The 22,377-nt window shown below is 43.4% G+C and overlaps 1 protein-coding gene across 2 annotated transcripts in view; it reads right to left on the bottom strand.

The window, feature by feature from the left end:
* Positions 1–22,377, bottom strand: part of sema6cb (semaphorin 6Cb) — a 134,080-nt gene that overhangs the window by 14,869 nt on the left and 96,834 nt on the right. Inside the window, exons 9-20 of one of the 2 annotated variants that reach the window (XM_080427438.1) lie at positions 19,909–19,999; positions 19,238–19,360; positions 18,589–18,677; positions 18,115–18,332; positions 17,226–17,357; positions 16,582–16,737; positions 14,530–14,706; positions 13,530–13,667; positions 8,956–9,033; positions 4,528–4,586; positions 3,977–4,027; positions 293–448 (exon numbers count right to left, since the gene is read on the bottom strand). In XM_080427438.1, the coding sequence (XP_080283564.1) occupies positions 293–448; positions 3,977–4,027; positions 4,528–4,586; positions 8,956–9,033; positions 13,530–13,667; positions 14,530–14,706; positions 16,582–16,737; positions 17,226–17,357; positions 18,115–18,332; positions 18,589–18,677; positions 19,238–19,360; positions 19,909–19,999 (1,468 nt within the window). The remainder of the gene's footprint in view (positions 1–292; positions 449–3,976; positions 4,028–4,527; positions 4,587–8,955; positions 9,034–13,529; positions 13,668–14,529; positions 14,707–16,581; positions 16,738–17,225; positions 17,358–18,114; positions 18,333–18,588; positions 18,678–19,237; positions 19,361–19,908; positions 20,000–22,377) is intronic. The other variant, XM_080427439.1, reaches the window with a different exon arrangement.

Genomic DNA, 22,377 nt, shown 5'->3' with positions numbered 1-22,377 from the left:
CAACACCACAGATCAAGCTTTGCTTTTCTTTTTCTGGACTCCAGATAGCAATCATTGCAAACAATGAATACCGCTGAGGGGCATCACTCTGGATACACAGGGTGGTTCATATGGTGGTAGCATGCTGCTGAAAAGGTGTGATGTTCTCTCACAGTGAAATACAATCTTTAACTTTCAACAGCGGGTGTTAGTTGTCAGCCTGGTTAGAAGTGTACAGTGAAGCTTCTAGGGCCCAGCAGTGCAATCCTCTGCAGGTCAGAATTAAGCAAGAACAGACACCCCACCCCCTTACCCTCCATCTCCACACTGATTGGCTCCGAGTCAGGTGACCCCTGTTCCCCAACTGGGGGAGGGCCATCAGGACCTGTACCTCTTTCAGGGTCACCTGCCTCCTTTGGGAATGCCGCCCCCTGATAGGTTGTGCTGGCGCTTGTGGGTGTGGTCTTCCCTGTAGTTGTAGTGAGGGGGAGGAGGGGCAACAAAATGATCAATTAGTGCAATGTGAAATTACAACAAGTAATTTTGTAAAATATCAAGTCTTTTTTTACCCCAGATCAATCCCAGTGTGGAAAAGATTACAGTCAAAGCTGTCAACGACTAAGCAGAGAGCTCCCCTTCATGACAGTGAGGAAAAGTGACAAGTGCATAGAGCGCAAAATAGTCATTTATAAACAAACTGGGACTCTCTTCTCTATGGTTGCTACATTATGTCATTTTATCAGCTCAACAATGCACCTTATCAGTCTCTCCACAAAACTGATTTCATGGTTTTGATTTGGTTTATTTTCCCAGGTGAACTCTACTGCAAGAGCTTACAGTAGTGGACCCATTACCACGTTTGTGACAGAAAATACTTCACAACCTTTAAACGATGACACCAAAAAACAGTCTAGTCTAATGTTACATTTGCAATTACATTGCATGCTGTATCTACATAAAAAACCTTGCAAAGGGCTTTGTAACTTTTCAAATAGCTGCAGGCAGCAAAAATCCTTTGAGGAAAAAATAAGAATGCTCAATGCCGTTATGATTTGAATAGACTGCTGGCTGCAAGTTTTCCGAACTTTGCTGCCTTTTGTTTGTTACTGAAGCACTGAGGAATCTGTAGTCACTGGTGCTCCAGTCTATTTTATAGCAAATCCCCCTTTTGTTGGTAGGCTTTGGTCCAGCTGGCTGGACCCTGTATGAATGAGCCTTCCAGTGCAGATCGACTTCTACCATTGTTAAAATGTCCTCCGTGCCTGCTCCACTGTGGTAAGTGTTTTCACAGATAGGTGGAAATAGATACTAGTACCACCTGGCTAGGTGATAGTATTTACCAAACCTCTTTTTCCACTATTTCATCAAAGCTTTTTTACAGGCAACATCTAGGTCAACTGGATTGATTCATACGGCAGCCATTTTGCTCTCAGGTCAAAAATATTATAGTCAATGGCAAACCGCTTACAGAAAACATGATAACAGCCAATTTCTGTGATTACTTTACGCATACGGCAAGAAACCTGCTGGGTTTCTGCCTTGTATTATCAAACATATTTATTTTCACGACACACATTCGCATCAGGGGAGTGCGCTCTTCAGTCAGCGTTTGTCCTTGAAGTTTGATCTGCATCATACGGCAATTGGCTTGGGCTTTCCCACTAATAAGCCAACCATAATGTTAGCATACTGAAGAGTGCCTGCCCAGACTGGAGGCGAAAGGGCTATTTCTCTCTCCATCTCTCTGTGCCAGTTGACAGCTTTCGCTCTGAATAAGGTGCCCTGTCAGTGCGCCATCTGTGCCAGGCAAATTAAAGCGGCACACAAGGGAGACCTGGGCCTTAGTGCACTGGACAATAGCTCCAGGACTTTAATATTCGCTCAATTTATCATGTTTGTGTTTGTGTCCCAGTGCATTTGTGTGGGTTGATATTGTTTCTCCTCCGTGACTGCAGAGAAAAAAGAAGTACAAAGAAGGCATGTTACGCAACAGAGAGGCATTTGATTACCTACAGAGATGAGGTTCTGTCTCACACCCTTCTCTCTACAGGCCAGGATTGTTTGGCGACGAGGGAGAAGATGAAAGGGAGCGTCCCGCCCTTGGCGTGCTCCCGATCGGGGGAATGGAGCCGCAGGTACCATAGCAGCTTTGTTCAGCATATGGGTGTTTTATCGTCCAGGAAAGCTGATAATTGATCTTCAGTGTGAAGGCTTAAAAGGTCTTTTTGTTTAATTCAGACAAAGTGAAAAAATGGAAAATCTGGCTGTGTATGGAGAACTTCAAACAATGCAAGCAAGCATGGGGATGGTGGGAGCTCCATGGGATTAAGCGGCAGGGTTGCTTCATTAAGCCTTGCTACCCAATGAGTGGTAACTCCTTCAGCAGGGAGGGTACACAGGAGCATTGAGGGACTATGGGACTGTGGAGGTCTGGTGCTAAGCCACCAACAGACAGAATGGCTCTCTGTTGGGAGATGGAGAGAGACTGGGCGAGATGTTGGATGGATTGCTCTGCGCAACAGTGATGATGCTAATCACTGGGCTGGATAAACCATCACCATTAGCTCCCCTACAGGGTAACAGAGTAGAAAAGCATTAGTTTCCCTCTCTCAGCAACTGACTTAACTTTTTATTGGAATGGTAGCCTTAAAGGGGCACTGTCACACTGTTGATGTGAACATAGTCGGGTGAACATTCAGCAAAAATAGCAGATCGACAAGCTCAGATTGCATCGCAACATGTTGTGAGCTTTTAGATCGTCTATTTTTGCAGAAGAGATTTGTTGTAGTAGTACTAGCGGACCTAAAAAAATATTTTCAAGCCTTTATTCGATAGTGACAGAAGAAAGAGATGCGGAGAGAGAGTAGGGAATGACATGCAATACATGTTTCGGAATTTGAATCAAACCAGGGACTCGATGATCAGGGCATTTTGTCATGTGGTATGCACCCTAACCACTTGGCTATTGGGACGCCAAACCCTAGTGACATCACTGGGGTGAACTTTTGAACACAACTTAAATGTTTTTTTTCAGAGACACAAAAAACTGCAACATTTGATGGTCGCAAATGGAACATTAGTCATAAAACAAATGGAGATGTAAAAAAATCTGATAGTTTCCCTTTAAAATTGTTTACTAACACAGCCTCGCTCTCACCCTTCTTATGGCAAGCCAATGACATTGCATTCCCGTTCCAGGGCTAATACGGGGTCTCAGTGTCTGGCCAGTGGAGTAATGGGACGTGACATGGATGATGATCCCTCCCGATACAGGGCATTAGGCAGCCTGGCCACCATAGCTACAGGCCTGTCAAAAGAGTGATGCTACCACTGCTCCGGACAATAGCTCCAATGTTTAAGCTGTCTGCTCGAGTGAGAGAGAGGTGGCATGGGGGACTGGTCTCCTGCCACACAAAAGCCGCTCTGGCCCCATTCGGTTGTAAACCAGCAGCAAAAACATACACATTTATATTTTTCCGGCAGTTAGCTGATGGTCTTCAGAGAGACAGACTATGGAGGGAGGTAGTGGGGGGATCAGTGTCAAGTCCTCTGACAGGACTCATGATTGTTGATGGATACATTGAATGTTTTCGGGCACATTATGGTTACATGACAGCATGTTTAACTGCTTGGCTCCCCTGGCACCCATTTCAGTGTATCATATATTACCAAGGGTCATCTACTACTTAACCCAAGATGTGTAGCACACAAGAATTTCACTGCCTGCAATGTTGCTACCTGCTGTATTGAGCATGGTACAATAAGGCCTGATTTATAATTGGTTGCGTGCGGGTTGTGGCACACAAAAGCTAGCAGATCTACAAGCTCACAATGAGTTGCACCGTGACTTGTTGGGAGCTTGTAGATCGGCTATTTTCGGTGCATGACACTGGCGTGCAACTAAGCATAACTTCAATCCCCTTGAACTATGTGGTAACCAGGAATCTGAGACTGCTGAAACAGCTAAATGGTACAGTAGAAGGTTAAGGTTACTGACCATACGCTGAATCGGCTGCTGTGTTTTGTCTCCGTGTGGTTGCCAGGATGTCTGGAAAAGAATGAGATAAATAAAAACATTATTCTGGGAATAATTGAGAGGCCAATAACTTCCATTCATTTCCAATGGGAGAATGCTTTCTTGAATTTTCTCCTGTCCTTTGCGTTCCTGGTCACATGTATAGAGAAATAAATAAAAAAAAGACCACTTTGTTACTAACTACATAATCAAACCAGAGTATGAGCAATTACTGCTTAATTAACACAGGGAAAATGGGAACAGTTTTCCTGTAGGGGTTTGTGAATGGAGGCGGGCAAAATTAATCTCCTAACTCCTTCAGTGTGAACTCAGCCGCTGCCCTTGCTGAGACAGCGAAATGAATGCACTGAAATACTGCATTACAATTTGTTAGAACGCCAATCACTTAAGTCTTCTTTCTTTCAGACACGGGAATCCATTAACGTACAAACTCAATAACTTATTCTGTGAGAGCCTTCATTGGACGCGTGTGGCTGAGAGTCGTAGTAAATACAATTGTGTTTAAACCATACCATGGCAGGTGTCAGGGTACTGGAGGTAGCCGTCCTCCACATCCTGTTCAAACCCGCCCCTGGAGAGAAAGGAAGAGACACACACACACACACACACAAAACATCTCACTTTATATTTGCATCAATCCATTTGATCCTATTGGCCTCTTAATTTACTGCGTTGGAGACTTTTTAAATTTGTTTTTGTTTACAGGAAAGGGGGTTGTGAGTTTATGTACTATATGTGTGTACTGAAACCAAATTTAATCCTCTTTTTTGTGTCTGGCTGAGGTCAGGGTGTCTGTGTCTTTTGTGGTTCCATTATCCATTATTGTGCCAAGCCCAGATAATTTTGTAATCATCAACTGTACCGTTTATGGAATTGAGAAAGGAAAGCGAGTGTTTGTGTGTGTGTGTGTTTTACAGCGTTGTTGATACATATCTTTGGGCCAACTTTTATCTGAATGCACTGAACAATGCCAGATGTTCTTTGTCAAATTGTTCCTTCTGATGCCAAGCTCACAACGTATGTGCTATGTTCCTACCAAAGAAATATTCATATTCCTTCATTTGTTGCTTAACTCGTGTTTCTTATTGAATGGGAAAATTAGCTTGACAGCCTTTGATTTATATTTTCCGCTGTAGCTGCGAAAATGTGTCTACAAATGACACCCTGTTCTTGCTGCAATGGACGCATCATCTTTCACCTTGGAGTCAATCAGAAATCAAAGACCCGAACGCATCCAGACGCATCTCTTCCATAAGTAATGAGATGGCACTGACGCACCATTGAGCGAGTGCCCCCTTAGCTGAGCAGCACACAATTACATCAATGCCAATGAACCTCCCACACATTGCATCGACTGCATGTGCAATAAAAGGGTCAGAAAGACACATGAACACTCCAATACAAGCGTGAGTTCAGTATGCTCACGTGTGCACATTCCTTCTGTACAGAACATAAAATAATCCTTGCTTCTCATGATTCTCAGAATAAAAACAAGAAAACAGCCAGCACTCAGTAATGTCCTTTCATTAATTTACTTTTAAGACAGGGAAGCGCAGATGTAACTGTCCAGACAGAAGCTCCCTGAATGTGTGTGGGGGTCTGCATTAATCAACAGGTGTGTAGTCACACCCAGGTGACCCAGGCCAGGTGTTACTGCATATATCAGCCACACAGTAGCGTTAGTCCCTTTCTATTCCAAGGTTCATTTTGTTCAGAGGAAGGAGGAGGAAAAGTGTAGCCTTCCTGGCACACCATGCTCCCCAGGGACAAGGGGGGGGGGGCGGGGGCAGCAGGAGAGCTAGAGCCACACACACAGAGAGCAAGAGAGAAAGAGAGAAAGAGAGAGCGAGAGAAAGAGAAAAAGAGAGCGATAGAAAGAGAGAGCGAGAGAAAGAGAAAGCGAGAGAAAGAGAGAGCGAGCGAGCGAGCGAGAACACGCAGTGGAAAATGCCTCTTTGGGTCAAGTCAGTCAACAATTTATGCCACCTCTGGGTGAGGTAGAAAGCAGAGGAGAGAATGATAGTTTGAGTGAGTGAGAGAGGTGAAAGAGAGAGAAAGAGACAAGGAGGGTGAGAAACAGAGGGAAATATAAAGATACAGACACAAAGGAAAGAGAAGGAGGTCCCTGGTTATTTGTAGTCCATCCCCCTTACTGACTTCATGAGCTGCTGTGCCTGGAGCCAAGCTCTGCCAAGACTGCCTCCTGACACCATTCCTTTCTCTTTCTCTCCCTTGATTCTTTCTTCACCTCTTTCCTTTCAGGACCCCCCTTCTTTTCTCTTGCCTTCTTTCAGCCTCTCCATCTCTTTACGTCTCCCTCAGCCTCCTTCTTCCTTCTGTCTCTTCCTTTATTGCACAGTTTACTTTTTGTCCAATCCTCTTATTCTGTCTCCTTCCTTAGCTTCCTGTTTCTCCATCTTACTATTGCTCTCCATGTTTCATTCTCACCCGCCCCTCCTTTTGATGGCCCCTCCCCTCTCTCCCTAGTGGACAGAGGCAGGCGGCATGGCCAGCAGAATAGTGTGGTCAATCTCTCTCAGGTTCTAGTCCATTGGTTTCCAGCATGCCACTGTCCTGCCTGACAAACATTGGCTCATAAATCAAACTTCACATAGCCACTCAGTACATCGCCAGCATGTGGCCACATTCCCAGTGTGTGCAAACGCTCTCGCAAACAGACACCCACACACGAGCGCGCGCATGTGTGTGTACGTGCACACCCTTGTGAGCATATGCATGCGCGCGCGCGCGCACACACACACACACACACACACACACACACACACACACACACACACACACAGGTAGACAGATGAACAGGTAGACAGATGCACATATAGTACACACACCCACAGAAAACACAGACTCCAAAAAATTTATTAAAAAAAAAAGTTATTATGGATAGTAATACATATCCATAATTAAACATTAAAAATAAACAGGTGGTCATTGGCCAATCAGAGTGATATGCAATAATGCCTACGCATCCAGCAGCCATGATAATCCTTTTCCATCCAGTTGATAGTGGACAAGAAGGGCTTGATATACTTGGTTACACATACATATAGAAAAATAGCCGATCTACAAGCTCCCGTGTCGCAGCCCATCGTGATGGGAGCTTGTAGATCGGCTATTTTCGGTGCATGACACCAGCGTGCAACCAATATCCAGCTCGAGTTTGCTGGAATGTCATTCGACAGACCACTACACACTCAGTTTACAACCTGTGTCCACAGGCGTACAAAATAAAAAATAAAACAATAACTACGTTAAAGTGATTTAGGAGTAGCCATATATCAACCATGGAGGGAGAGGCAGAGGCCTAGACTGTCAGGCGGCAATGTAGGAGAAGAAAATAGTGCCATTAACGCCTCTCCTCCTTCTGCTCTACCCTTCCCTTCCGTCCATTTATCCATCTCTCCATCCCATTTAGCAGACAGTGTGGTGCACCGCTGTGTGATTGAAAGCCACACAGTCGAACATTACTTTTGATTTCATGACATTACATTTGATTTCATGAAATGGACTGGGTAAAGGGAAGGAGAGAGAGAATGACAGAGACAAAAAGAGGAGGATGGGGGGTTAGAAAGAGAGAATGGAGGCACGTATGCGGTTAAGAATGGAGGGAAAGCAGAATGGCATTGATTCGCTTTTTACTTGTGCAGAAGCATGTGCACACACAGGAATACACACACCCACAGTAATGTCACCAGGGACAATATCTCTAAGTGTCAAATGGCTCCCTTCCAGTTCATACAAATGGATAAGTAAATTATGCGGGCAGAGGTTCTTTTTTTTGATCGATGGCTTTCTGTTGGACTGAACAGTGTTTAATTCCCAAGCGATTCCATGTGCGCTGCATGTCTGCCAGCAAGTCCTGTGCTGAATGCATGATATGAGAGGAGATGGAGATCGAGATGGCACACTGGTGCTTTCACATTAAAATGCATTGTTCATTTTACTCAATGTGTAAAAAATGGACCCGAAAAGAGTCCATTGTTACACATTCAGAGTTAAATATGACACTCTGCATTTTCCTGTGATGGCATTTGCAGAGATCCATATTCATCATGTTGATACTGCAGCCAAATCAAACTCTAGATTAGATATTGATTATCTAGAGTACACAGCAGTAGTGTAATGCAAGGCCAGTTTATCTGAATAGTGCTGAACAACTCATTCAAGCAGCAGCCTGAGATGTAAAATTACTTTCCCATGATACCGGTTGCCAACTCATTTCTGAGTTACAACTTTGTTTACTGTGTCTAAAATCATGTATGCGTTTTGCTGAGGTTAAATCCATGAGTAAATATAAAAATCACACCCAGTGTGAAGAGAGTGGTGCCTTTCATGAGTTCATTTCGTTAGTTACTTTTTACAGACTTTGATGACTTCAAAGTATTTTTACTAATTTTAAGTACTTTAAAATGTTTTTACTGATTTTTACGTGTTTTGACTCATTTTAACATCTTTTAATTTTTACTCGATTTAAGTATTTTTACTCATTTTAAGTATTTTTACTCAGTTTAGGAACTTTAAAGTATCTTTACTAATATTTAAGTATTTTTACTCATTTTAAGTATTTTTACTCATTTTAAGTATTTTTACTCATTTTAAGTATTTTTACTCAAAGGTGTGTGTGTGTGTGTGTGTGTGTGTGTGTGTGTGTGTGTATGTGTGTGTGTGTGTGTGTAATTAGTGTAACTGGTTGCGTCTTTGTGTTGCAATCAGCCGCAGCTGTTGAGGCTGTGCTCAAACATACAGAGGGGCCGTGCTCATACACACAGACACACAGACAGACAGACACACACACACACAGACAAAGTCACTCCTTGGAGTGGCTAGCACCACTAAAAAATTAGTCTATCTAACATGCGAGTGTGTGTGTGTGTGTGCGAGAGTGTGTGTGTGTGCGCGCGTGTGCACGTCTTTTCACTTACTTGAAGCCAGGAGAGACCGTAGCACAGCTTCCTGATTTCAACCACATGCAGTACGGGTCCCGTGATGACAGACAGGTTCTGTAGGACAAACATACACAGGGGTACGGGTCAGAACAGCCTGTAAGAGCACCGAGTGTGAAGAACGGTGAGCCAAGGCTCAGCAGATGTACCGGTGGCAAGAACCTAACAAGACCCAGTCTGTTCTAGAACACTGCCACAGGCTGTCGTTTGACTCCACATGAACTAGGGGAAAGAGAGGGTAAATATGACTGGTGGGGGTGAATGATGTTTTTGGCAACTTTTCGTACATTATTACTGTATGTTGTAGGTTGTCAGTTATGTGTTGAGGGAGTGTCACAATCCTTAAAACCTGTGAAAACCTGTATTTTTGCGTTATTTCACGCCTGGGTGTCGTTACCAATCACTGTAAAATCACTGTAAAATTAAAGGAAAATAATCTACAATAGTATTGTAGATTATGTATAGAAATAGTTTATCTGCTGTCTGTCTACACTAGTCATGAATGAGGTATTTTGTTCTCATCCCATCTTGAGGGAGATAGTAAAAGAAAAACAATGAGTGAAGTGAAAAGGTCTTTTGTGTTGGATTTGGGAGCATGTCAAATCAGAAAGCCTCCAGGACTCAGAAAACTAAGTTTTAATAAGGGCCCCTGTGATCCATGAGAATTACACCCATCAACAGTGCTGGCAGGCTCGATGCCTGCTGCAACACAATCTGTTGATATCAGTGGTAAAGCCCAGGGAGATCAGAGACTGTCTGTAACCATAATGGAGCAATGGACACAGTAGATATTCCCCAACTGCATTAAAAAGTAGCTATACTACAGTATATATTTTCAGTTATTTGTTTGTTTATCTATCTTTGCAAATCTATCAGCTTAATGAATCAGCAGTTTATATTCATTTATTCATCTATCCATGAGACAGGATCACAGTAGTCCTAGCCTCACTATAGTGGCGGCCTGTTTATTTGAAGATCAATTTTAGATTTTACTGATGGCTTTAAAAGGCGTCGCATGGTCTGATGCCAAGCTAATTTTCAGACCTTTTAACCACGTTACACTCAGGCGTCCCTATTTTGGGCATGTCGTTATAATTCTCAAAAATAGCCTAAGCCTATCTGCTTAATTTATACACGCTGTACGCCACTATTGAGCGGCTCGACAAGCTCACAACAATGTCACAATACGATGCGATGCGAGTTTGTAGATCGGCTATTTTCATCGTATGACGATAACAAGCTTAAGTGGTTAATTACCTACTCGCCAGATCCTGAAGGCAGAGCAGAGTTGGCTGCCCAGCAAGTCTAAGCAAAATAAAAAAGGTGACCAGGCTTTTGCTGCCAGGACCCATGGGCAGCACCCAGTTAGAGGATCTGAGGAGTGTTTGAAATGCCTTCTCAAACACACTTTTTAATCATTACCAACTGTTGTTTTCATGTTCACTTTCTTGCTCCTGCATTGTCCTCTCTTGTTTGTTTCACATCCTTTTGTTTCACTTTTTGGGACATGATTTCTTTCATTGCCATAAAAGTTATAATTTTTTCTGCTAAATATTTTTTTGGTCTTGCTGTAAATCCATTTTGTTTGGAAAGGGGGCTTATACAATACATTTCATAGTTGCTGTCTGTCTTTCTTTCTTGCTGCCTTCCTTCCATCCATCCATGCGGTACTGTACTCTGCACTGCAGTGTACGTGCTAATTTCAGGTCTGGTCAGTCTGTTACTCTCCAGGGGCTTCTTGGAGCCAGTGGTGGTCTAAGACAGAATGACACAGCTGACCTGACAGGACAGCGGGTGGCCAATCTCCACAGCAGAGCACTGTGGGAAAAGAGGTCAGTTGTGTCCACTGCGGTTTGGAACACAGTGAGCGGAGGGTGAAGTTATTGGCTTTGTGTCCAGTGTGAGACTGACTGTACGCGCATGGGCGTGCATGTGTGTCTGTCCCTTATGTCTCTTTAAAACGTCACACTCTTCCAGACTTGCCCACTGGCTTCTTGCTCATGCTCTGTCAGGCTATGATGAACACACAGGTGTGCATCCTCGCCTACGGCTATAAGGAACATCCATTAGTTTCAGTGGGGAGGTGGGATCTCTGCAGCTCTCCGAGGTCTGGGCTCGTAACTTTTAGTTGTCAGTTGGCTAACATCCAGGGAATACCCCCTCGTCTATAGGATATAACATAACCCATTCCCACAGTAAAACTCTGAGCCAAATGGACTCTTACTGTCCATTTGGGTACATTTTTATATTAACTCATTGAGTGCCTGACGTGTTTGACGTGTTTTTGTAAAAATAGTAAAACAAATAAAAAATAAAAAATTGAAAAACATGCTCGGAACCCAAGATATCATCATCTGAAGATTTGCAGCTCCATCCACTCCTTGTTTAACTTAGAACTGAAAAAGGCTGTATCTCGCTTCCTAAGCACTTTTTGTTTTCTGTGAAAAAAACTCTGGCACTTTTCAGAATTAATTCTGAAATAATTCTGGCAATCCTGGCACTCAATGAGTTAACACTGATGAATTTACTGTGCAGCATTTTGAACTCAAATACTGTGATGAAAAGCTGCAGTCAGAGGAAAACATACATGTGTCTTGAATTTGGAAAGAAATTGTACATTTTAACATGGACATTGTATTTTTGCATTGCACAGAGCTCAGTCAGCACATACAATGCATGCATTATAAATAACAGGAAAGAAAATGGGCAAAATTGCATTTACCAGCATTTCAGCCAGCAGCAGTGATAAGCACACTATTTTGTTTATTCTAGACTGACTAAACTGAAAAAGAAAGAAAAAAGAAAGAAAGATAGGAACATAATAAAAACAGGTTATTTCCAGGAAATGTACATGTCCAACTGGGCTACAAATCTCTGTCTCTGCAGATTATCAAGGCAGTGAAGGCACAATTCCTTCTGTGTCCAGCCACCATCATTTCATCAAAACACCCCTTTCATACAATGCCTTGCCGCTGTCCCAAAACATTGTAATTTCTGAAACCTAATATCGGCACCAGTGCCCCAAGTGAAAAATAGAAACCTGACGTACACTTTTGTGAGCAAGCGAGGCTACGGAAAGGGGGGCTGCGAGAGAGCGAGAGGGAAATAAACAGAGAATGAGCAGGAATTGAAGAATGCAGTGAGAGAGAGCGAGGAAAATGGAGACAGTAACTGGGAGAGATACACAGACCAAATCTCATTTGGAGGTAGAACGATAGAGCGGTGAGGTGAAAGAAGACACACAGCTGACACAGGACCCCCTAGCTTGGCCTGATGAGCCTTAAGGGGGCCCATAATCCCTGGATGAGGTGGGCGGCTGCCGCACACTCTAAAAAGGATCCAAAGATGCAGTCGACCCGTAAGCCCACTAAAGTGAGACGGACCTTATCCGCTTTTTCCCTCGCTCCTATTACGGTACCTCCCTTCCCTCCTTTCTCATACTCGGGCTAGAGAAAACGCTGGCCACCGCTGGCTGTTGGCCAATCAGCTGGTTCCAATTTGTGCATAAATGCTGTTGAGAACTTTTTGGGGCCCCGGCAATGAGGCGTTAGCATGCTATAGGGGTATACGCGTTCCCAGTAGGATACTGAAGAGAAATCTTTTCTCTTCATTGCGACCGGGGTGAGTGGGGGTAAACATTCCAGTACCAAAAATAGAACATGAGGCGGGGAAGCGAGTACATTAGCAAGGAGTAAAACCCTGCCTGACAAAACAAAAGTTCTCAAACAAAGAGATCTAGAATATCCATAAACAACCTCAGCCTCTAAACAGTAATTCCAAACCTAATGTTTAGAAACAGAATATTGTTTATGTGTTTCACAAAAGGTCTTATAAATATTCTACAGTAATAGAAGCTGCTTTTGTGCTGCTAATTACTTGATGCTAAATTATTTGTTTACAACCACCACCTCAGCCATATTTAAGATACTGTAAACTGACTTACACAATAACCTCCTAGATGGGAATAGCATACTATTAAATACAAATGTTTGCATCGTGCTCTATGGCTTAGAACATGTTGCGAACAGTGAATGAAACCCATCACGGGGTTAGAGTCATGCTCTACTCATACTAAAGTGCATATGATGTGTGATATGAAACGCAAGCTTGTCTTATAAACAAAATGTTTTTTTTGTCATCTTTGACGTCTTCCATCCTATGTTCAAGGGCTTCTGGAGAAACTAGATTTTCAAAGTACTTTATTAAACATAAAGGGGATCTTTTTGTGTGCCCAATTATTTGTAATTATTTCTAGGACACACACACACACTTTTGCACATGTGACAGACTAATCCATTCAGTCGATTATAAAAAACTATTATGATTTGTTTCCTTATGAATTTGTTGATATATTTAAAAAGAATCCAAGATAAAATCCAAAATCCAAAAATTGGCTTCTTGATTATGCCATTAAATAAATAAAAAGTTAACAATAGAATACTTGCTAAGAAAATAGATAGTTGCAATCCTACATGGCGCTTACTCTGACCAATTGCGCTGTCTACTGTACAAGACACTCTGGATAATGCCTAAATTGTATAAAGGCCACTTACTTCTTGCAGTTGCCATAATCGGAACAGCGGCTGAGTGGCATGCGGATGACACAGCTGGAGAATGCCACAAACAAAGCGTGGTGGTCTCTGTCCAACTCCAGGCCAAGCACTCTCCTGTCCTCACCACGCACATTGCATCTAATAATACAGGACAACAGCATGCTGTTAGGATCGAGAACTCATTTTGTTTCATTTTGCTACCGTAAAACTAGATGCTGAAGGCTGGTGGAGTCAGAGCAAAGTGGAAAGCTGTTCTCTGTGAATGAGGGTGCAGAATTCACAAGAGCAAGACTTGTCAAGCTGTGCACAATAAAAACAAAAACAACCTCCCCCCACCCCCCACAAGACGGCAAAATGCATCCACTCTATGATGCAAAGTCTGACAATAGACTAGAGAAAGGGTGGGCAGGACATATTGAGGCAGAACAGACACAGAGAGTGACTGTTCTGCAGAAGCAAAAGGAGGAGGAGATGAAAGAGTGACAGTAGAAGGTAAGTTGAAAAAAGAACAAAGCAAAGAATAAAAGAAAGACTATGGGGGCGATCACACCGAGGTATGTTGCTACAGGAAAGTTAATTTAAAAGAACACCTTGGGAAAAGCGCATCAGGCAAAAGTGTGGTGCACCTGTGGTCGTAGTTGTCTGCTTACACAACCGGGCGTTCAATTGATAAACAAAATCATATTTTTTTTTTATTCAAACAGATGTCAAGCTCTTGCCATTGCTGTGCTATTGGATTAGTCTTTGAATAATGGGGTGACCTTGAATTATATAGTTAATTGTAACCAAATATCAAAATTCAACCCTTTGCCAAGTGTAAAGTGCATCACTAAAAAAAGGGACGGGCAGCGCAAGAGAGGAGCACCTGGCACGCATGCCAGGGGTGCCAACCATAGGAAAACAATGGGTTTGGGGACGACATGTTTCTAGCGACGAGTCTCAGTGTGATCGCCCCCACAGAAACCAAGAATAAAATAAGTTATACGAGTGATTTTCTGACTTGTTTGGGTTGTAGACGTCGATGTCCTCTAGGAGCTGGGTGCTGAAGGAGGCGTTGGAGCCCTGAGTGCTGGCCAGGATCTTCAGCACATGGCCGTTCTCTGAACCTAGGAACACCACGGTGTGGTTCTTATATGGCCCAGCTGACGTGTCCACAGCAATTTGGGTCAATTTAAATCTGGAAAACAAAAAGACAAGAAAGATTCAATATTAGAAATATTACTCCTTTGGAGAATCACTTGAATTCGCCCAGTACACACACAGCATGCACAAGGAATTTGAATTTGACGGGATATGTTGCAGACACAAACACATCCAGGACAAATACATGTACACTAAACGTGGCAGGGGGAATCACACTGGTGCTAATGTGGAGTAAAGGAGTCGAATCCTCAAGTAAGTGCTAATTGGAAACAGCAGATACATTTGTAGAAGCTTTAAATACTCCTTGAAAAAACAGAGAGGCACAGAGTGCATGGGGTAACATGCAACAGAGGTCCCTAGCTGGAAACAAACCAGGGATGTTGCAACTGTGTGATAAATTGTGTGGTAAATGCACAAACCGGGCAGAAACTCATGTACCCCAAGAATGTTTTTCCCTAAAAAAAAAAAAAATGTAGAGTTTGTTTTTAAAGAGTCTTTGTTAACATCATTGTCATTTTGTGACAATGATGTGAAAAACCAAAACCTCAAACGTGCGTTTAACTGGCCATCGTGCCAATATTCGTCATCTATACCTCTTCCCATCCACAACTCAGCCTCCATCCAACCAGCTTATCCTTTCCTTATCATGAGACCGTAGGAATCCCGCAGCGAGATTCCTTTCTGTTCGTCAGTGATCTCTCTGTGAGCCCTTTGAGCGTTTCTACGCAACACATCCAGATTTCACTGAGCATCTATCCATTTATGCCCCTATCCCTCCAATTCACCTGTCAGACTACAAGGATCAGGGAAACTACATTGAGAGCTCTTTCACTGTTTTTCTGTGATCTCTGTGTGAGCGGCGCTACACAGCCCTATCAGATTCCAATGTGTCCTTTCATAAGGACGTCAGTGCAGGTTCACTCTGTGCCTCTCTTCCTCCAAGCTGGTTTTCCACCAATGTTGGGGTGAGGGGCGTTCGCCCACAGTCACTAAACTTGCACGGCGATGCAGTGCCTCGCCATTATTGCATGATGCGCGCCCTTGGTTAGATTTCATTTATTCAGCTCCTCTCCGGGGAGCGACAAAGCAGATGTGATGTTTTGGCGCCAGATGTGATACAGTGCACCTTCCCCAGCGTGGAGCCGCCACAGCGCCTGGTTGGCTGTCAGGCTGGCTCCGCTTCAGAAGTCGTGGCAGGGAGCTGTGGGTAAACGTGTATGTGTGCGTGTGTGTGTGTATGTGGGCTGTCTGGGATGTTTGTGTGTATTACATGCCTGCATTCTCAAATATCACACACATGTACACACACACACACACATTCCAATGACTTTCTCGCATGATAGTTCCCTGCAGGTCAGGTCAATGCTTTAGAACAGACTCTCATCCTGGTGAGGTTGCTCTTTGATGAGGGAGGCAATCGAACCGTTTCCACATTGTGAATAAATCTAATGGGTTTTAATGAGGGACAAGGTTGTGTGTTACACCCGACTTCACTCATCAATACCAATCCCAGCCCCAGTGTGAGGGGCAGTGACGTTTCAGGGTAGAACATAACACAGCAGCCATACATAACACAATTTAACACCTAGTTTTTTTTCCCCAATTGGTAATTTCTGCACAGCGTATCCAGCTGAAACACCACTGTACCGCTGCTGTGTTTAATTACCGTTATGTGTTGATTCTATTAAGGAGATTTCTCCTCTCTCAAAGGATTGACTACAGGTACTAACAGTATGTGATGGCTAATAATGAGTTTAACATGTGGCTGGAGTCTACAGTACCATAAGCTCCAAAGTGCAATTGGATCTTATTTTCCAAGTCGAAGTCTTCAAGAATCTATGTGATTGTGAAGACTCCTGCAATCAAGCGCCTAATAAATTGGGAGTTTAATCTATCCATCTCTCTGTACCTGCTAGTTGTGCGTGTGAAGTAGGGCCGGTCATTGACTGAAGGCACTGACTCATCCATAAGTGGGTAGGATTTGATGAAGGTCAGGGTTTCATCTGGGAAGGTGGTGGAGGACTTGTAGGCAGCTGCTGAGCCGTCTCCAGAACAGCAGCCCGGTCTGTGAAACGACAATGCAGGAGACTGTCAGGAGGGAATCAAACTCCAAGAACACAGATGTACAAACACTTGCAGCTGTTTGTTTTCAGAGGGAGGGGTGTGTGTGTGTGTGTGTGTGTGTGTGTGTGTGTGTGTGTGTGTGTGTGTGTGTGTGTGTGTGTGTGTGTGTGTGTGTGTGTGTGTGTGTGTGTGTGTGTGTGTGTGAGAGAGGGGGGGGTGACGTCTGCAGGTGTCTGGTGTCATGTGCAAAAGTGGTTTCTTGCTCAGTGATGTACGTACAAGACAATGACAGTAGCAGCTGCACCCTCCATTGTATATAATTATGTTTTTTTTTCTTTTCATTTAATTAACCTTTTATAAACAAAGTACATTGTTTATAACAGTACAAAGCACAGTACAAAGATCTCAGACAAGACGACAAGCAATCAACAGCATGGAACAATTACCTTCTTATAAATGCTTATGACGTCTTTCAATGATGTGACTCACCTGGGCTTGGGTACCTGTTCTTCAGGGACAGGCGTCCATGCAGACTCGCTGTTCCTCTGCTCCTTAAACTTGCCGTTGAAGGCCTTCTCGATGTCGTCCATGTAGAAGGCACACACGGCTGAGCCTGTGATACTGAGGGAAAGGAGATATTTACTTACTGTAATTATAATTATTTTAAAATTGTAATTACTCAAAAACAATATTATTGTTATTTTTATTAACACAAAGCAAAACATTGTTGGCGGCGCACTAGTCAACACACAAGGTTATCGTCTATTCGTCGTGGCCACTCGCTTGCTCTATCGCGCTTGCTCACGAGCCTCAAGGCCTCACTGTCGGGGAATGCCCGTATTGCTGCAACATAAGCACTCCTCCTCCCACAGTTCAGCTTTTTCTCAAATTCACTGACCCGTTAGTACATTTGCAAACTTAATAGTATACTCAAATTTACATATAGACATATATAAAAACACAGATACAGAGATCTCCATATGGGCACAAAAGGAACACCGACAGACAGGTACAACGGGTACTTTGACAAAGCCCCCGACACTATGACTCAGACATATCAATCGGATCGGCGGTGCAATGTAGGTGTGAGGGCCACGCAGTGTCCTGAACCCTTTAGTACAGTACATATACTGTACTGTGCACCCATACATATACCTACATACTGTACATATAGATCAAAGAAACAACAAAACATAATATCAATGCCTCAAGAGGTTGAGTATGCCTCAAAAAAATCAATTCCGCCACCCACCTCAAAAACCCACTCACACACCACAGATCATTTCACAAGGATTCAAAAAGGACACAGACAAACAGGACTGGCCTGTATCTATTTAAAAGTGTAAGGGTATCGCCCGCCTCAGCGGCACTGGCTGACCTGTTAGCCTGCGTGGTGAAGACGCCCAGCACAGCGGGGCGGTGATTGATTTGCAGTACATTAGTCAGCGACTGCAGCACGTCAAAGTAGAAGAAGGAGTCGCCAGGGACGGAGCAGTTCAGTCTGGCTTTGAGGAATGACGTCCAGTAACGCTCGAGAACCCGCGGCGAACCTCCATTGTCATTCTTGCACACACGTGCCACTCTGGAGAACACCACCTGAGGGAGGGGACAGGGAGCCAAGCACAACCAGTGACGACAGACGTGCATGTTTACCACTGCAAATGTACAGTATACACACGGAACACCTGACTGCAATTACAAGTGTAATGGGTGTGTGCGTGTGTGTTTTTGCGCTCCACGTGATCTCGTTTGATTTCATTCCTGTGCAGGGAACAACAGTGCAGGTGTGTCACGCGGCAAAAGGTTTTGGTGTGTACTGTGACTGCATGGTCTTGAATAACAAGTCCCTCACCTTTCCAAGTGTGGTGTACTCCACCGCAATCTCGCTGAAGAAAAAGTACACATAGTTGCCGTACTCGATGGCATGGAGAAAATGAGGCTCTGAGGGAGACATGAGAGGAACGATGTAATGGTGACAAAGTGACAGCGCTGCTTTGTATTCAACACAACATTGCATGCACATTAGAGGAGGAGAGGAGAATTGCTTGCACGAAACACAAACATTCATTTTGAACGATGAGTCCATATGATAGGCTGGAACAGCATGATCTTACGGAACAATTTTTCATGTTATTGTAGAAAGTAGGAACTTTGTTTTCCAAGAATAGACGTGATACACATACAAGTATTTAACTCATGCTCTTGTACAGTTTTCCAATGAGTGCAACACTAGACTAACAAAATGATCTTAATGGTACAGTAGTATTATTAACAATATAAATATACAGTATGCTGTAGGTTTAGTGCTGAAGAAGGTACCTAAAATATTGGGACTAGTGTGTGTAAGATGTTGATAAATTATGTAATCTGAAAAACAAATAAGAAAAACTAAAAAGAAACAGTCTAGCTGCTGCATTTGAGCATAAAACCTCAACAACTCAGTGCTTGGAGCTAAAGGATGTATTTAATATTCTAGAGTTATTACAACACTGGAGCCTCACCTCGCAGCCATTTGGAATCATATTTGACTGTGCGAAGAACGGGGCTGCTTTCTCCCAGACTGCGGTAAATCACTGCATCGCTCGCCAAGAAGTCTGTCATGGTGGCCGAGTAGAAATCGCCACCTGAGTGGAGAAAGGAGGGTAAAAGAAAAGGGTGTCATAGTAGGGAAAAACAATTTCTTTCAAGTGTCTATTTTAGTCACAGTTGACTTTTATTGCCCTTTAGAGAGGGAGAGAATAAAACAGATGTAGGAGGAGCTCGTCGTTCTTGATAACACTCGATATGAACTTTGCGTAAATGTCACTGGAAAATTGGCAGGATTGAATGCAGGTCTGGCTATCAGATTGCTGAGCCCCCTGCTCCAGGCCCCTGGACTGACTGGTATGTCAGTTCACTTCTCCTGGATGAACTTGTCTTGTACCGTATCTGAGGGCTGACACGGGACCAGCCTCCTTTTCCACCATGATCAGCAAACGTTATCCCAAATTCCATCCTTGGGCATTCATTTTACATTGAACATTTTAGGGTTTACCTGATGTTCTTATTCCGTGTGACTGTGAGAGCAAGCAGAGGTTTGGCGTATTAGGAGATGTCAATTCGGGATGATCACACAACGGATAAACACACAATAGCACGTGACATGTATGAACCGGTGACCTGCTGCACTCACCAGCGAAGAGGCCAACGTTGGACTGCCGTGATTCAAAGGGGCAGCGAGCCTGTCCTACTACTTCCTCTCCATCCTGCTCCAGTGTGGACATCTAGGTTAGAAAGTACACAACAGCAATGGAACACTTTATATGGCCCATTGTAGGAGTTTAATGCTAACTCGATACATTGCGCGCCAGGATATAAAAGACATGGCCGCCATTGTAAATACATGTACCAAAACAAGTGCGTTTACGTTTACGCTTGTAAACCCTGTAGCGGTTATTGTCCTTCAGCTACAAAATCGATTCACCTCAAACTCAAAGTCCTTTATGTGTGGAGTATTGTGGCTAACTGCAAAGGATGCGCACCAAATAAATGTGTCAATTAATGGCAGCACGTGCGCCATAAAGATTACTTTTATTAGATGTATTGTATATGTGCCGGCTTAATAACAGAGGCGTGTTGGTTTTCAGTCATGCCACCGTATACAGAGAGCACCTACTCTATCTTGACTACAAATATTTTAGCTGCTATTTTTGGACCTGCTGTTAACAAGGTTGTAAACCTCACCCACAACACTAAAGAGTAGTCCACTCCCAATAGTGTGTGTGTGTGTGTGTGTGTGTGTGCGGGTGAAAAAGGAAGGCGTGTGAGGGTGGTGTCTTTCTCTGAGGGTAAGTCAATGCACATTCAGCACTTGGTGGTGAAAAGGTGACACAGTGTGCACATGGAGAAATACAAGCTGGTCATTAACACATGGGTTTGTGTATGTTGCCATGTCACTGCTCTCTGGCTTACCGATGTTTGATATGACATTGCTTTTACAGTATAACCCAATGATACCACTAACAGATTCCACTACAGTAAAAGTGATCAGATTCAATCATTATTAAATATTCTAAAGCTCAGTCAAGTGAGGTGAAATGTATTTATAAAGATGTGGGTATGGGTGCCCTGTGCACTGCCATGCTAGAGCAGGAACACAACATTCAAGATCAAAATAATCCAATGTACACCAGAAGTGTTCAGATCAACTTTTTAGTTTAATTCAGATAGATGCGTTTTGCATCGTGGCTTCCTCAGGTTTGCTCTTCTGGAGAGCAAACCTGAAGAAGTCACATTGCGAAATTAGTTTGCTCCAATCTTATACAAAGATAAGAATTAAAAAGTAAATTTGAACACTCCTTCTTGGTGGATTACTTTTATCCTGGATGTTGTATTTTTAAGACGTTCTCAAAACTGGATAAGGGACTTTGCAGAACATCCAGGGAGATAAATACAGATAAAGACAAGGCAAACACCAAAATTTTATGATATGAAGCCCCGAGCTACGGTGTACGTTTTGGGCATCCACGTTAAGTTTGTGTGTGTTCACTCAGTTACTACACACCTCATGAACGTTATAGAATGCAATGGGTGAGCAATTCATCATTCTGCTCATTTCTGCCCCGCTCATAGCTGCCATACTGGGCAGATGGAGACACTGATTGGGTACTTCATATCTGACCTTTAGGTTACAGCCACATGCTGATCGCAACCTCTGAGTTGTTTTCTGGCCCAGCTGGCATAGTTTACTGGTCAATGATGTGGTGTCTCCGTGGCTGAACACCCATTCATGCCTTTGACCCCAACACCCCTGTCTGTCTTTGAAAAAACAGACACTGCCGTACGCGACTACGTGTGCATGACAACACACGCACAGATGGGTGTATGTGTCAAATACACGACCTCCCCACTATCTCGATTTCATTTCCATTCTGCTTTGTCCTCCCTCTGTGGCTTTCCTGAGGAGTCTCGGAAACAGAGAGCGTGATATGATTTACATTTCCTAACACTTTCTCCAGCTGTCTGCACAGTCATCGCGTGCATGTTTTTTCCAGACTGGGGGGGGGGTTGTGGTTTAAGTGTAAATCAGTGTCTCCCTACCACGGTGAGTCAATGGAGGAAGCTAGTCTTTTGTGTGGGACAATGTGGAATTACTTAGTTTCCTCTTGGCTTTACCCCACTCCTCTCCGCTTTGCGATTTATGTGCTGTAGGTGTTATGTTCCTCCCCCAACCCCCTTTACTAACGGCCTGGAGTGACTCATGGTCAAAACCTGTGATGTCACCTCTGTAGCAGAACCAGGCCTTTACTGCAGGCTTTTGTTTGACAGAGTTATCATGACTTTGGACTTATCTGTGCAGTACAAGAGCAAACTGAAAACCATGCTTTTCCTTATGAGTATGCTAGAGTATGCTTTATTCCAATCAACCATAGAAACAAGGTAACACGAGTTGTTTTATTAAAGTATAAAATACGTATGCCACAATTTTACTTAGAGCATGTAAATATTGATGTTTACACTCTCAGACTTAAATTAATACTCCAACATTTTCTATCCAAAATTTTACTGTGTAGGATTGAGGCAAGTTAACTTTTTAGTGTCTTTTCCCATGCTTTTGGCAGCATTTCTCAATTGTGTGAAAAGAGTCTGTCATGATATTGCC

This window comes from Gymnoscopelus braueri (assembly GCF_963280865.1).
Source record: "Gymnoscopelus braueri genome assembly, chromosome: 4".
Taxonomy (NCBI): Eukaryota; Metazoa; Chordata; class Actinopteri; order Myctophiformes; family Myctophidae; genus Gymnoscopelus; species Gymnoscopelus braueri.
The sequence above is the reverse complement of the archived record's forward strand: the minus strand, read 5'-3'. Positions and strand labels throughout refer to the sequence as shown.